The sequence below is a fragment of the Babylonia areolata genome, chromosome 1, assembly GCF_041734735.1.
Source record: "Babylonia areolata isolate BAREFJ2019XMU chromosome 1, ASM4173473v1, whole genome shotgun sequence".
NCBI lineage: Eukaryota > Metazoa > Mollusca > Gastropoda > Neogastropoda > Buccinidae > Babylonia > Babylonia areolata.
The window spans coordinates 12,840,366-12,857,224 of NC_134876.1; the positions used below are offsets into that span (position 1 = coordinate 12,840,366).

At 38.2% G+C, this 16,859-nt stretch overlaps 1 protein-coding gene across 1 annotated transcript in view; it reads left to right on the plus strand.

The window, feature by feature from the left end:
- Nucleotides 1-227: 227 nt before the first annotated feature.
- LOC143279784 (long-chain-fatty-acid--CoA ligase 5-like) overlaps nt 228-16,859 on the plus strand; it is a 36,439-nt gene continuing 19,807 nt past the window's right edge. Inside the window, exons 1-7 of the mRNA XM_076583944.1 lie at nt 228-372; nt 1,900-2,055; nt 10,781-10,895; nt 14,027-14,094; nt 14,914-15,015; nt 15,522-15,621; nt 16,110-16,282. Of these exons, the coding sequence (XP_076440059.1) occupies nt 1,912-2,055; nt 10,781-10,895; nt 14,027-14,094; nt 14,914-15,015; nt 15,522-15,621; nt 16,110-16,282 (702 nt within the window). The 5' untranslated portion in view covers nt 228-372; nt 1,900-1,911. The remainder of the gene's footprint in view (nt 373-1,899; nt 2,056-10,780; nt 10,896-14,026; nt 14,095-14,913; nt 15,016-15,521; nt 15,622-16,109; nt 16,283-16,859) is intronic.

A 16,859-nucleotide genomic window follows, 5' to 3' on the forward strand; every position in this document is an offset into this window, starting at 1 on the left:
CCCATATAAAATTGTATTATATGCGTAGTTTTGTGCCATTTTTTGTAATACACCTTACAATACAATGAATCAATATAAAGCTATAACGATAATGTTGTGCTTTTAATACCAAATTCCCGATATACACACTGTCTAAGATTCATTATCTTCAGAGGGTATTTGACATGTTTTCACATGCACCAATCAACGGCGACATTACAAATGTCCTTGTGTTTACTGTGGTGTGATCCGTGTCATCATCACCGCCTTCACTTGTGTTGGCGATCAAGAAACAAAATTTCAGAATTTTGTAAAGGTTTCGCACACAGCGGACTATAGATACTAAAACTACTGTGCAGAGGGAATAAGTACTGCTGCTTACTCATTTGTTGTGTGAGTACTTTTGTTTATGATCCGTCGCAATAAATGAGTTTCACGTGTTGCTGGTCGCATCATCCAACATTGTCGGCATTCAGCTTTCTTCACAAATTTTAGCCTCATACTGTTTGTCTGCGGTACGCGTGTATGATAAAAAGAGAAAATATTATTCAAATGACTGATCTGTTCGTCTATTTTATCACTGTGAGCAAAACGAATGTCATAAGTAGTAAAACAATAAATCCATACTTTAAATCAATCGGAATGTGTTCGACCTTTGATTCGATTGACTGAGAGAATATGTGTAGTACCGATAGAGCTCATAGAAACCAAATATAAGTACCATATGATTATTTTGTTTATGATATACAACAGTAACCGAGGAAACTATGTTTAAAACATATCCACTGATCCAGTTACAAAGTAATTTAGTCAGATAATGTAAGGATTACGTACCGGTAACCCCAGGTTGCCAAACTGAAAGTAAACCACAGAACTTTTTTTTTTCTTTCAATTTCATTGAGTTTGAGCACATACTCAACGACATGTTCTTTCAAAAATATCAGGGATCTGTCACTGTCTTAATTATACAGTCTTGTTTGTCTAATGATAACTCATACCGAACCAGTATGCCAGAATTTCTTGGAAGAGTTTTACATAGCAGTATAGATCTATTTAGATCTTAAATAATCAGTATGAAACTTAAAAGGCTCATGTCTGAGAAGTATACTTGTATGGCCGTACATATGAGAGAAATGTTCATTTTGGTAATTTGGCTTTGTTTTGTCTGCTTTAAACTGTTTTAAAAGAAATAATTATATTTTTAACACAATCTTTAAAACAGAATATACAAACTTAGGAGCTACAGAAAATATTCAGAAGCATGCAAACAGTTGTTATTTTATTAATTAAAGCTTGAGATTTAGAGAGAAAAAATGCCATGAACCATATGATCAACCCCCAAATCTTTGTGTTTTTTTGCTGGGGAGGGGGAGGGGGGGTCACAAGTTTGTAATTTGTTATTTGTATGAGTTGAGTTTATACATGTCAAAGGCTTGTTGAACATTTAAAATTTATTTGTTTGTCTGGATCAGCAGTGACTAACTGACTCTAGTCTCTGTCTGTGGCATAGGGACTGGTTAAAATTTTGAAGCACAGTACTCATTTATTCAATTATTGTTTGAAATTGAATAATTAATACTATCTGTAGTGTAGAGAGGGAGTGGGCAGTGCCGTAGACAGTGTTTTGTCACTGTTCTTGTATATATGTAGATGGATGTATACTGTGCATTAATGGAATTGAACAGTTGTTATTTGTAAGTTTAGTTGATTACTAAACAATAGATTAGATATCAGTAATTGAAGTTTGTCATGTCAGTACTTGAAATAATATTTTCAAACTCCAGTTCATTGTGGCAGACAGCTGTGGGAAGAGTATTTATTACAGACGACTGTGGCTGGTATAAAGAGTAATTCTAACATAAACAGCATTTTGCATGTCTTTGACAAGAAAGTGGATGTTCTTTTAAATGGTTGTTGCAGATCACAAACACAATGGCAGCGGACATGATCAAGTTTGTAGGGGCTGGGGTGGTGACCTTAGGGGCAGTTTCAACAGCCACAGCTTTTTACTACCTGAGTGGCATGGGCCCAACACCTGTGCCAGAGACAGTCCCACTTAACCAGCAGACAAACAAAGTATGTTTTCACTCATCTCATATTTCATTTGTTAATGATATTTTTTTGTATAATTTATTTGTCTATAACATGTGTGTGTTTGTGTGTGCATGCTGGCTTACATTTGTATATATATGTGTGTGTGTGTGTGTGTTTCAAGCAAGAGGATGAAAGCATATGCAAATACACAGTATTTCTAAATCATTCCCAGAATAGTTGTTTCATGAAATGTTCACAGCAAGTACTTCAGTAAAGAGAAAATGTTACGGGAATTCTTTTCTCTGCATCTGTAAGTTTAAGCAACCATCTGACCTATCTTGCTAAGTTATATCATATATCATATGACTTAAGTGTAAAGAGTATTTATAATACCAGTCTTATCCTTGGTCTCAAATTAAAACAAACTATTGTATCATTTATATTGTACATACATCATCATAGCACTCTTTTTCCAGCTTCGTCTCTGAACCCTTATGATGGTTGACCGTAGTGGTAATACACATGTGGTACTCCTACTAGTAGTTCTTGTCCCGCTAGACAAGTGTGATGAAGTTGATCACACTTCGCATCTCCAGAGACTGCAAACTGATGCATAGGTCTCAAAAGAAAACATCTTTGGTAAAAATTGTCCTTCATTGTCTTGTGTTGTCTTATATCCAGATGCCAGCAAGTTCTTCCAACTCTTAAGTCCATTTCTGCTCCCAAATGGTCAGGACTCTATAGTGTTCCACATGAATAAGTACTTGGTAGCATTCATCCTCAGTGTGATCTGTACTTATGAGCTGGCTGATGTCATCCAAACAGTTTCAGGAGTTTTTTGCAGACATGGTTATGGAGAAAATGTTGTCCCTGTCAAATCCTCAAGACTTGGTGATTCATCAGTTATATGTTTATTGTCATTAGAGAACTATGATCAGATACTGTTGGAACTCTTATTGTGATCATAATTAATCATTAATGATCTTTTGACACACAAATCTCATGTTATCAGCTTCCGTTAATCACATAGTGGTATGTTTATCACATCACTGTCTAAAGCTACTAAAGTTGTACCTGACCACCTGACCATGAATCAGCTTGTACTGGGCTGGTGCTTACATATCTCTGTCAGATTGGTTGGTTTGGTTGTTGTTGTTTTTTTAATGTCATACTATTGTAACAGGACTTCAGCAGACTCAGATTAAACATCTTCAGGCAGTTCAAGAGAGTCAGGAAGCCTGAAGATAATTATCAGGCCCATTATTAAGGGTTCCATTAGCTTCCTGTTCAGGGATGGTGGCAAAACCTCTATTTTGTATCACTTATGTTAAGTTTTGCTGCTGTTTTGATTCCGAAAAATTTTGCTTCTGAATCTTCTGTCTGCGGGGTGTTATTATATACTACAGGTTGAGGATCTTCCAAAAAGCTGTTCTGAGGGTTACCACGTTGGTATTTTTGCCTTATCTTAATATCAAAATATCTGCCTCGATGTGTTCAGGACGTTTGTTCTTTTATACATGCATCAACTCTATCTCTGCAAAACTCTTGCATTTTGAATACAAGATCAGACAACATGACTTGTTCAACATTATTTACCTCCAAATGTTGACATATTTTGAGGAAAGTGTGCAGCCTGGCCTGTTGAGGATCCTCAAAGGACAGGGACGGTTTGGGTTTTTTGCATCAGTAAATCAAGCAGGAATGTGTGATCTGAAGCTGGCACGGCAGGCATCGTGGTACATAGCATCCCATGCAAAAAGGTCCTCCATACTTGCTGCCTAAACTCTGTCAGATACTGTTTTTGCCCTGTTGTCAACTCGATCTTTGTGGACACCTAGAACTGCTGCCTGAAATCCTTCTTGTGGTTTAGTTTTTACTGGGAAGGTGTTATGTATTTTTCTCCAAGTATGGACATTAGCAGGGATGCCACAAAACAGACAGTGGATCCTTGGATCATAGGCAGGCTGAAACTCATCTGGATGGCCATCTGTACAGACGTTTTGTTTCGTCTCTGGATATATCCCAGTTGTTTTTGCATTTGTAAAGACAATCCAGCCTTTTGTACGTAATCTCTGTCCTGCACACTATAAAATATCACCATACTGTGCGCTGTACTAATTGACAGTCTTAGAAGTTAGATCCAGTCTCACCTAATTTGGCGGACTATTATCATAGAATTCTTAGCACATGATGTACTTTGCTGCTCTTTCACCTGTAACACACAGAGTATAAACATCTTATTGCCCTTTTACTTGTTCGGTTAAAATAAATTGTAATATTGACCTTGTGTGTTCTCATATTTATCATTAACACGCACACAAATATGCACACATGCACACATATCCATTAGCCAGAATAATAATGACAGTTTAAAAAGTTTGCTAGGAAAAATAATCAGCTTTTATCACATTTCCAAATCCAAGCTGATAAAAAAAAAAATAACCCAGAACTCCAGCAACGAATGTTATAAATGAAACATGGTTAAAGCATTCCTACTAACTTTAACAATTCCATCATAATTACCTTATCGAGATATCAAAATATAATCACATAAAATTAATGTGTTACATGGCGAGCTGTGTCATATTTCATTTGTGTTAAAGAATGAAAACATTCAAGAAAACATGTTACTCTTACTTACTGTCCAGTTTTCTTCTTCGGGGAGATCTGCCGATTCTTGGACGGCCATAGTTTTCAGGGTCGGTTTCCAGTTTGTGTTCGCCTGCCGGTATATCATGGCAAGCGCAATGCCAAGATAAGAATTACGCTTTTCTGGGTAGCGGACGCCGCTGTTCCCACACCATGTCAACACCTCATTATCTCAACTGCAGCTGGCACGCTGGCCGCGAGTTGTATGGTGTATCAGAGCAGTCAGTATTTTAGCAAATTACAGCATTTGAAAACTTAATTTATTAATTATGACCACATGCCAAACTTTTTTTTGCATCCTAGGGTATTTTTTTTGTTAGTGTGTCTATGAAATGCACACCAAATAGTGTGTGTGCACATTTATGCTGTGCATACTCTGTGTATGTGACTGTTCTGTGCATTTATGCTGTATTATACAATATACGCCAAACTGAACACACATAGTTCATGAGCCTAAAATTTTCAGGGAAAGCTGAAGTGGTTTCAAGAAAAAGAGAGGATCAGAATTTGTTATCCACGTTACTTTAAATTTATTTTAACTTGGAAAACATGTGTTGACAGTCAAGGGACTTCTGACTACAATACTCATTTATACATGTGTAAGTCAGCGTGAATCACTATATAATTTTATATGCACATATGTATACATTCATGTATTGTACATATATTTGCATGTGGGCCTCAGGGTTTTGTAAACTGTTGGATTGGATGGCAGTTAAAACACATCTTGGACTATTGGATACTCTGTTACTTGTGTTAGAACATTTGAAATTGTCTTAAAATCAGTTGGACTAAACCTTAGTTAAGACCATATGGAGTATGGACAAGTAAACAGTTTTCATATCCAAAGTTATTTCTTTGAATTTAATTAAACCTTTTAGTTTTAACAAATCTAATTAAATCTTTTCACAAACTTTTATAAAACTTGACATGTAATGTATACAGCCATTACACTTTTTCAGGCACACTCTTGGAGGTGCTAATCTCCAGAACTAGTTTGATTGATCTGATTATCTTCGAAATCGAGATGTTAAGTATGTACTGTGAATAAACTTGAACTTGAAGATCTATAGAAAATGGACTCAACATATATTTCTTGCACATCACCTGTGACCTTTCATTAGTGAACTGGGAAGTCTCAACTTGACAAAAGCTTCCAAAAATGATCAACCTATGATAATGTACTCTTCTATGCCTTTGCCTTATTAAGTTAGTTCAAGATCATAAAGTGCTGCTTTTTTAAGAAAGGAGAGAGAGAGAGGGGATGGGGAGAGAAAGAACAGTAGTGAATGAGAGAGATCACAGAGACACAGAAAGACAAAAGAAAAATGAACGTGATTTGAACAAAGTCAAAGTGCATAAAGATTTCCACAGTTAATTTGTGTGTTCACAGTGCAACCCACATGAACACACAGAAAGACAAAAATGAACGTGATTTGAACAAAGTCAAAGTGCATAAAGATTTCCACAGTTAATTTGTGTGTTCACAGTGCAACCCACATGAACACACACACACACACACACACATTGAGTAGTCAATTGCCTGAACAACAGTTTTGTGGGTTTGTCTCGGTGGGTTTTTGTTTTGTTTTGTAGATGTGACAGTTTTGTGTTGACACATTTGAGCATTTGTATGGTTAGACAGTCTGATATGGCCCTCTGCGGTCAGCTGGACTGTAAGCAACAAGAACAAGCTTGAACAGCAGACTATATACACATCTGCATGCTCAATGTCACACACATTGATATTTTGACACACCCACGCATGTGTACACACACACACACACACAGTATGTGCAGCACACATGTGCACGCACACAACAGTGCTCTCTATATATTATAAATGGTGGTCTGCATACCTGGAAAAATTCTTCCAGCTGGTTGCCACATTATTGAAGGCATTTGATGTTTTTTATGGAGCTTACCATTGATTGGCAACATTCATCGGGTGGAGCACAAGTTGTTATTTTTAGGTTTCAGGTAGAGGTGGTGAATGCAGGCACTGTGACAGGAGGGTAGATCAATACACAGACAATAGGCGCTGAATAAATAATTTGTTTTCCTTGGTGAGAGCACTTGCTTGGCCAGCACGATAGCAGAGTCAGTCACAGATCTGAGAAAGTAGCAGAGGTAACAGACATATATCATGTTTGAGTTTATGCGAAAAAGAGAAGGAAGAAACCAACAGCATACCCATTTATCTTTTGATGAAAGTTAGTTAACCAAGTCTTAGAAAGTATATGATTGGTGGGGTACAACTGCAGCTTGTACAGGTGAAAGAAAGTAGACATTGAAAGTGAGCAAAGCCATAGTGTTTTGGTGGGAACTTGTGACTGGCCATGGGCTGTGTCAAGTCCACACGAAGGACCTATGATGTAGCTGCTCTTCACACTGTTTTACAGCAGTCCAGCAAGGTAACTGGAACTTGGACTGAATGTGTTGGTTTGTGATCATTTTAATTGTGTTTCACATGGTTCTGTTGACTATCCATAATTTGCACTCTGGACTGCGTGGTATTGCAATGGTTTTTGCGACTCGTTTTCAAGCTTGTGTTAAAACATGAACATGTTTACAACATGAACATGTGATGTTGACTGGTCCATTTAATTATGCAGCACCTTATTCTGCCAAGTATGAGGCCAAAGCTCGTCCCCTGTAGGGGACAGAGCAAATGATTGGATTACTCTTTAGGTATAGTGAATATGCTGGTCAGGCCTTGCATCCAAGTAAGATTTTAGTGTTGGACATTGAGAAAGCCTGGTCCACATTTTGCCCCAATAGCTCAAAGTTCAAACATGTGATGTGGCATGTGTAGTTTTCCCCCGGATGAAACCTGGACTTAAAACAATTTACTTCCCTGCTACTGTAGTTGAAATATAGGATATATATAAATATTATATGACAATAATCTATTTTTGAAGGGCAGTGTGCAAAGTTCAGTGACTGTGTTCTCCACAGTTTCTGAAAGATGTGTCTTCTTTTTCATTTTTCCTCTTCTTCATCTGAAGTACTTCTATTGTTGATTAAACCATGACATTATTCAGGATTATTGTACAGCCAACCAGAAATTTATAACACACTTTTACAAGGTAAATCACATGAATGTTAAAAAGTTAAGATATTGGTAAATTTTGATAAATTTCTTTTTTTTACTGGTTGCTTTTGGTGTATTAGTTTTTCTTGCTAACAGTTATGTGAAACAGTGTAAGCCCAATAACACGTAAAACTGGGAAAAAAACCCAACCCATTTTGTCATAATCTTTTCCAGGAGTAACACCGTTTGTGCTGGTTACACATGTCAAAAGCTTATGTGCATGACAGAATCATGATCTGTTGTCTATAGTTTATCAAACTTGACACACGAATGAGTGCCTGTCAAAACATGCCCTGTTAACAGGGATGCACCTCCAAGCAGTGCTGTATTTTTGGTGCCCTGTAATCGGCGAACTAATCCCATTGTAGGATTTACTGGCTCTGTGTGAAATAGTTCTTGTTTTATTCGTCTTCAGGGCTTTACACTCCTACTTGTAGCCAAGTTAAATTGATAACCTATTCTGGGTCATGTTGGTGTTCAGTAGCTTGAGACAGCTGTTGCACATCAGCATTGATTAGTACAGTGCACAGAGCTGTTTAAGCCCCTAGATACAAATGCTGTGCTGGTCAGACTTAATCAGACAGGTCAGAAAAAAAACTACTGTATACTGCCCACGTGATTTAGTTGTCAGAATTCACTTTCCTTGGATCAGATTTGTCTGTTTTCCTGGGATCAGATCAGATAATATTTTTATTATCAAAGATAATAACATTGAATGTCAGCCAGTTTTCTGTTTTTAACAATCTTTGGAAGCATAGGCGTGTTAGATGGTGGTAGTCAAGAATATTGAGATGAAAGAGCTACTGCCCAGACTTTCCATGTTGTAGCCCTTCCCTCACCCACCAGCAGTCAGGACCCATCCCCCCGCACTCTCGCTCTCTCTCTCTCTCTTGTTCCTGTTGTTTCATGTTGTTACTTGTACCCCCATGTCATAAGGCTGTAAAACTATTGACATTAAAGATATCAGGGTTCAGCGAGTTCTCTCTCTCCCACCCCTCCCTCCCTTTTCCTCCATCTTTCTCCCTACTCTTCCCTCTGTCCCTCTCATGTGACATCTTCCAATGTAAAGAAATTGGTCATGTCCTTGCTTTCATTTATTGATTTACAGCTTGTTCTTTTCTTTTCAAATGTATCTCTCTTTTTTTGTTTTCAGAGTGTGTGTGTGTGTGTGGGGGGGGGGGGGGTGAGGAGGCTTCGTTACTTGTTTGTTTAGCACTTTGGGGCTGGATGTAAAAAAAAAAAAGCAGGTGTGCTTAACTCCACTACCCTCGTGTAATAAAGATTTGTATCATTTCATTTTTGTTTAGATTCTCATGTATAGAACTTCAGTTCATACACACTTAACATTCACGCACCAGGCTGGAGATAAAGTACTGCCATAGATGATACACACACACACACACACACACACACACACACACAATCACACACGAACTCTCTCTCACACACACACACACACACACACACACACACATCATGTGCACACATTAACAGTGCAAATGAGCCAGAGCTTCTATAAAGTCTGTTGATGAAGGCTGTGTGATGGGTCCAAAGTTGCATTGCCAGCATGCCCTGGGCCAGGTGTGGAAAAACCTTTGTACCCACCGACTCAGCCTCTTAACTGCAGTGTATCTTGTGGGCCTGTGTGGCTGGGTGAACTGTAAGTGTAAGACCTTTGGATTATACCCAGAAAGACCTTTGGACTCAGGGACTCTTACCTGGGCAGGGCACACAGCTCAAAATACACCCCGAGGTCATTGGCAGGCTGTTGTGCCCTTCGTTCCTGCCCCAGTGAACATTATTAAACTAGGTCACTCCAGGTTATAATGATTGATACACAAGCTGATAGTCAGCATGCATTGGTCTCTCAAACTACCACTGTACCAGTCATAGTGGCAGTTTTTTGTGGGTTTTTTTGGAGTGTTTTTTGCTCCCCAGACAGTAGGCTTGCATAGCAGCTTTTTCTTTTCTTTTTAAACATTTGTATGTGTATGGTACTTGAGTGCATGCACATACAGGCTAACATCTCTCTCTCTCTCTCTCTCTCTCTCTCTCTCTCTCCTTGTGTCTCTCTGTTTCTCTCTGCCCCACAGTTATTTACCTTTTCCCCTCTTCTCCAACCCTTCTCTCATGTGCTCATCAATTATCCTTGGAAATAAAGAATTTTGTCTTCTCTCTCTCTCTCTCTCTCTCTCTCTCTCTCTCTCACTCACTCACTTGATGAAGAATGGTTCTGTTTACAATATTCGTAAACTATATGCGTTTATATATTTAATGCCTTGAAGATACGACAGGAATTCTGTGACAACAATGATGAAAGTTAGAATTAATTTACAATGCACGAGAAGCACTTTTGTTCTACAGGTTAAGTTAGTACGTATTTTACATTTTGTTGTGGTTGAGTGATCACCATATTGTGTACTTTTGACCTCTTTCTAGGGGCCGGAGGCCTGGAGATTAAAGTTTTGTTCTTGTTCTTGTTCTCTCTCTCTCTCTCTCTCTCTCTCTCTCTCTCTCTCTCTCTCTCTCTCTCAGTGAGAAGGAGAGAACATCTTATAATGGCATCTTTTTTGGGGGTAGCGTGGGTCTTTTTGTCAGGTATAAAGACTAAGTTTTGAATTGATGGCTGTGTGAGTGTTTTAGAGAGAAAAGTCATCTGATTCCTTGCTTTTTGCCTGAGCTCACAATTTCCCAGTGTGCATGAGTTTGTTCAGGGTACAAGAATCTCTTATAAATTTTAACACTGTTTTATATTTTTTGTTTGTAGATGTTTTTGTAGATGCAAGTTTGCTTGCATAATTATACTGTATTTTGTCATAAAGAAAAAGTGATAATTGAAACAGATATTCCAGATGCATGACTTCAGATAGATGTCACAAAAAAAGTTCTTGTTTATTTCTTCTGTTGATTTACTCCAGTCTTTATCTGTTCATTTGATAACTGCTTCTTGTGCATTTATTTGCAGTTTACATGTTTATTATTTATTTTGTAATCATTTTCAAATATTTTGTGTGTTTTTCCTAGCAAAAAGATGGATCACGGGTGTCAGGCCTTTGTGCTGATGGCAAGCTTATGGAGACCATGTATGAGGATGTGCACACCCTCTATGAAGCCATCAAGAGAGGAGCTCGTGTCTCAGGTAGGTCAGCAACATGATGCTTCACAATTCATCATCACATGATTGACCTCTTAGTTTGAGGAAAAGTTAGGAATTTGGAAAGAAGTTATATCTCTATGAAGGTGAGGGAATTTCAGGAAGTTTAACCAAAGACTGATATTGATAACCAATTTTACTTTCATAAAATGTTTCATGTACAACAACACAAAAACATACCATTTAGTGATATACTATTGAACATAGACCCAAGCAAAGCCTCCAGTTAGTCTTGACAGTCTCACACAGATTTGCAATGTGTATATTTTTTTGACATACCTTCGTTGAGGCTAAGCCTTAGAGGCTTAATGTTGAGGCCTGATTGGTGGCATGTATTCCTACTGTGTCAAATGATACTGGTGTGTGTTTTTTTATTTGTTTTTGTTGTTGGAGGTCAGTGATACATTTAAGAGTGTGCCTTTGCATTATCAACATGAAGTCGCAACACTGCTTGTCATTTAGAGCCAAAAAGCAAATTTCATGGGTGGGAGTGCTTCTGCATTATACAGATTTCTATATAAGTACTTTTACATGTGTGTGGGGGTTTTTTTGTTGTTGTTTTCTCTCTCTCTCTCTCTCTCTCTCTCTCTCTCTCTCTCTCTCTCTCTCTCCATTACTTTACATGGACGGCTCCAGGACCAGGGCTGCAAACTTACTTGTACACACATTTATACAAAAATATATATACAAAAATCTATCAGTCTGACCCCAGTAATTACAAGCTGTAGTCTGATCATGTGGTCAACTGCAGCTTTCTTGGTGAATAGTTCATTGAGTTTTAGTCACTTCTTTGTTGGTTAAAGCTGTACCTGTTAAATGTTGACTTTGCAGAGTTGCTGGTCCAAGTTTTGGTTTGTTTTTGGTTTTAATTCATTCTGCTCCACATGTGCAAAATAACTTCAACACTGACTTCCCTTGCAGACCAGGTATATGAGTTATCTCACTATTTCACACTTTTAGTTTTAACTATTCTCCAGCTTTCTGTGTAAAAATTGCTTTCTCTACTGGACTGGTCACTAACGCTAGTGGAAGCATGAATATGCTGCTTTGTTGTCCAGTCAAAAATGTTCAGAATCTGAAGAAAACTGGAAGTCTTTTGATAACAGATCGGTATATCCACATTTCGATGATTCGAAGTTTATTGAAGTGGACCATATATTTTGTCGTCCACATGTACTTGTGGAGTAGATACGTGTAAGATGGGAAAAATACACAAGACAGTTGATTAAAAGAGGTATGATCACATCCCATTGATTGATTATTTTTCAGTTTTCTGTGATGTAGTCTCTTGGGTTCTTGAAAGTGTCTGATTGTAATAAGAAAAGTTAAACATTCTCATTTCCTTATTAAGTAAGTGTATCTGTACATTTGGCCTTCAGTTTGTTATTGTGTTATATCCAGTACAGGTGTACCTATTGAGGATTTGGCTGGGACAGTGTCTGTTTGACTACTTAAAAAAAGAAAAAAAGTTCACTATCATTATTGTATTCAGTTCTTCCACTTTATATGAAGTAAGGTATCTTTGTCCCTGACCCTGATCTTGTTGACATTGGGGAAACGTTAGTCATGTAGTGTGATTGAAAAAAAGAAAAGAGAGTTCATGCATTGTTGGCTGTGTTCAGTGTGTTTACTTCTTGCAATGTCACCATGATCGTACGTCCAGAAAGTAAACCAGCCTTTATCATAAAGGTTACCTATGATAAGTGACAATTTGATAACTTAAATTTCGAAGCAGTCAGAAGAGTACTTTTACATTTAAAAAAAATTCAGTTGGGAGTACAGAAGGCTCGGATATTTCATTGTCAAAGATATTTGTGATTTTTCCTTGGCTTAAATTTGTCCATCGTTTTGAAAGAAGGGCATATTAAAGCTTCACAACAAATAGCACCATATCTCTCACATGTCTGTGATTAGCTAGATGTTTTTGCTTACATGGATCAAGTGAGGTGAAAGATGAAATGCGAACTTCGGTTCTGGTCCCATAAAGCTGCACAGACGTTATAATTGACTTCTTTTATCATTTGTTGTTTCGTGCATGATCAGGATAATGATGTCAGGTAGCGGGCTGCAAATATGTCTCACTCTTTAGGAGGTAGATTTGTGAGTTAACCTGTATTTGTCCTTCAACTGCCTTTATCTGTGTTTGTGCGGAGATGCGGGATGAGGGGATGGGAGGGGTAGGTCTTCATTTTCTCTTCCTTTCTGTTTGTGTGTGTGTGTGCGTGAGTGTGTGTGTCTCTTTCTCTCTCACTCTGTCTCTCTCACAGGCATAGACATGCACACAAATGCACGCTGTGACATGCACTATAGTTGTGTACTTTTCTTCTTCCTTTTGTGATAATGTTGGTATACACAATTACAGAAATGGTAATGGAATGCTCTAAAGTTACTGTGGTTTGTTTGAATTTATTGAAATAACTACCAGCAGAACTTTTGAAACGTTTGATGTTTGTGAAAGAAAAGATCTGAGCACATCACTTCTCTTTTTGAAACATCCCCATTGGCTCCCTATCTCACGTAGAATAAATGACAAGATCAGCACTCTTTATAAATGTCTTACCATATCTGCCCCTTCCTATCTCTGTGGCTGCCTTCACCTCTACTCCCCATCTAGCTCTCTACAATCAGCTTCAGATCTGCTCTGTTTACGCATACCCAGATTTAAATACTCCATTGTTGGCTGCTGCTCTTTCTCTGTCTTTGGACTTTGCTTTTGGAATGAGCTCCCTCTTTGAAAGTCTTTCACTTCGTCAGGTCTTCACAGTCAGCTCTTTCAAGTCTGGCCTTAAAACCTACCAATTCCCAAGATAGCCTTGTTCCCCTGCCTCTTCCTTGTTTTTAGTTTTTCCCCAGTTTAGAGTTATGCATGTGTGTGACTGACTGGTGTCAAAGTTCTTTGATTTGTCTCTGCACAGGATTTAGTGCTATATAATTCATAAATACTTTTTTCTTTTGTTTTCATTGTTTAAAAAACTCAAATACTGAAAATGATAGAAAATGAAATTTAGTGCATGTATACACTTTCACCCACATGCTAGTGGTCATTTTAGAGCAAGTTACACACAGTTATATTTCTGGTGACATTTGTCTCCATGCTTGTCATTGCTTGTGTACAGGCAATGGAAATTTCCTTGGTTACAAACCCTCTGCCAAAGAACCTTTCCGCTGGATTACCTATGGGAAGGTGGGTAGTGTTCATTGAAATTGTTATGTTTAATGACTTAAAAGTCAGAATGCAGAACGTTATATTTCTGTGAATCATTAAAAATAAAAATAAAAATAAGAGAGAGAGAACTGAATAGACTGATGTAATCAAATTATGATATAGCTTCCAAGAGTAAACATGAATGAATAAAGACAAAATTTATTTATCACATGTATGACTTCTGATAATAATTGTTCTCGTTGAAAGAAAATGCGATTTCAGTTTCTCTCTGTTTCCCCTTTTACAAGCTTTTATGATTTTTGTATATTGTCTGTTCTGTAGATATGAATGCCTGCATGTACAAATATAAACACACACACGTGCAAGCACACTGACACACGCACACTCGCACACACATGTACATGCACGCACATGCACATGCACACACACACACACACACACACACACACACACACACACACACACACACACACACACACACACACACACACACACACACACACACACACACACACACACACACACACACACACACACACACACACACACACACACACACACACACACACACACACACACACACATACAGTGATACACACACACACACACACACACACACACACACACACACACACACACACGCACACATTCTGACTCGCACATTATAATTGCAAGTTGAACGGTAGATTTTTTTTGTTTTTTAATTTAATCCCCCCCCCCCCCCCCCCCCCCCACACACACACACACACACTCCCCCCCTCCCCTGGCCGTCACCCCCCCCCCCCAAAAAAAAACAAACAAACAAACAGCATTTAAACAATAAACACTGTCTTTTAGGTACTGGAGAGAGGACAGAATGTGGGAGCAGGACTTATTGCACTTGGACTGTCACCTTCAAATGCCACACATATTGGGGTCTATTCACAAAACAGACCAGAGGTTGGTACTAGAACATGGTGTGTTATTATGTCTATAGTATTGTTTTTTGGTTTGTTTTTTAAAATGCTACTTTTCATTTATATTGTTCTCCATATTTTATTGTATAGCATTGTGACCTTGCTTATTGAGCAGGGATTCTTCATTGTGCAAGGAACTGCACTGAAGAAGACCTGATCTTATTGTTGATAAACCACACCTTCAGCTTTCCCAATTAGATGCATATTGACCTGTCTCATCAGCATACATTGTTAGTGGAAAGCCACATTACTCGATAATTGCTGGAGTGGAGAGAGAAGGATAGGAATGATGTATTGAAGGTTACCAACACCACATTTTCAGGGCATAAATCTGTGATGTGATCAAAATCACTTCCAAGCAGAACGTTCTGATGTTTTGTTTCTTGCTCAATTCCAAGTTGAGCTGTGTAGGAGGAATGGTACGGTCTGCAGTGTTTGATTGTGGGAGGGTGAGTGACTGAGGTGCATGTTTCAGTCTGACTGTTTCAGTACGTGATCACAGACTGTGGACTGTGGACCTACTCCATGGTAGGGGTGCCCCTGTATGACACACTGGGTGCTGAAGCTTGCAACCACATCATTAACCAAGGTGGGCTCTGGATTCAGTTTCTCGTAACCATATTGCACAATCTCTGCATGATACCAGTGTCATTTCAAACCCAAACAATAAACACACACAGAATGTATTGTTTCTGTTTCTGTGTTTAGAATAGATAAGTTTCCTTATGGTCAGTAACTGAACAATAGTTTGTACTTCATATTTTCTTTACCAGCTTCATATTGATATATTAATTGTTTTTTTGTTTTTTTAAAGAATTAATGTTTTATTTGATGTGCCTAAGCATGTGCTATCTTGGAAAACTTGTCTTGGACATTCATATAAAAATATATATTAACATTCATATACTTTGAGAATATCATTTGCTATCATAATGTAGTTGTTTGTTTCGTTCGGGGTTTCTTGTTTTTTTATTTTTTTGTTTAGTTTTTTTCCCTCATCTAGGTAAAATAACATATTTGGCACAAGTTTCAGTCCTTGTCACCTGTGTGTGATCAATGACATGGTTGTGTTGACAGCGGAAATCAGCATAGTCATCTGCGACGTCAACACAAAAGTAAAGAACCTTCTGAAGAGAAAGAGTGCAACACCGGGTCTGAAGACCATTGTGGTGATGGAGGACATTGATGGGGAAAGTCGCACACAGGCAGACCAGGCTGGCATCAAGCTGATGCAGTTCAGTGACTTAGAGGTGGGTCATTTTGAAAAGAAATAGCAGACTGAGAGAGATCAAGATCAGACGTAGGCAGAACAGCCTTACCGATCGGCATATCATGTATCATATCATTTGTATGCTATGAAAATAGTACATTTGCTGTCAGCTGATTTTTCCCCCATGCATAAGTTGCAGTGAAGGTTATATTTGTCCAGAAAACACATGTATCCAAATTCCACAAAAGATCACCACAATCACAGAAAGTGGAAAAAACAATAACAAAAATAACTACATAATTGGTTTCCATCAAAAAAACTTGCGAAGCATTATACAGTAGTTACTTCAAAGAGTATACTTAAGCATTGACAAGATTACTTCACGTAAGTTATATCGTTCATTTGTTGCAAGGGACTTTTATATTTTGCATACCCCGCCTCCCCACCACACACACATCCTTGTATCCGCACACATCCATACACCCCCTTCCTCCCCTACCTCCCACACATACCAATACACATAACAGTTTATGCTTACAAAGACTCAAGGAGAATAGGGAGTGAAAATATCTTCCATGATACATGGTAAAAAGGAGCACACCTGTGAGCAATAGTAT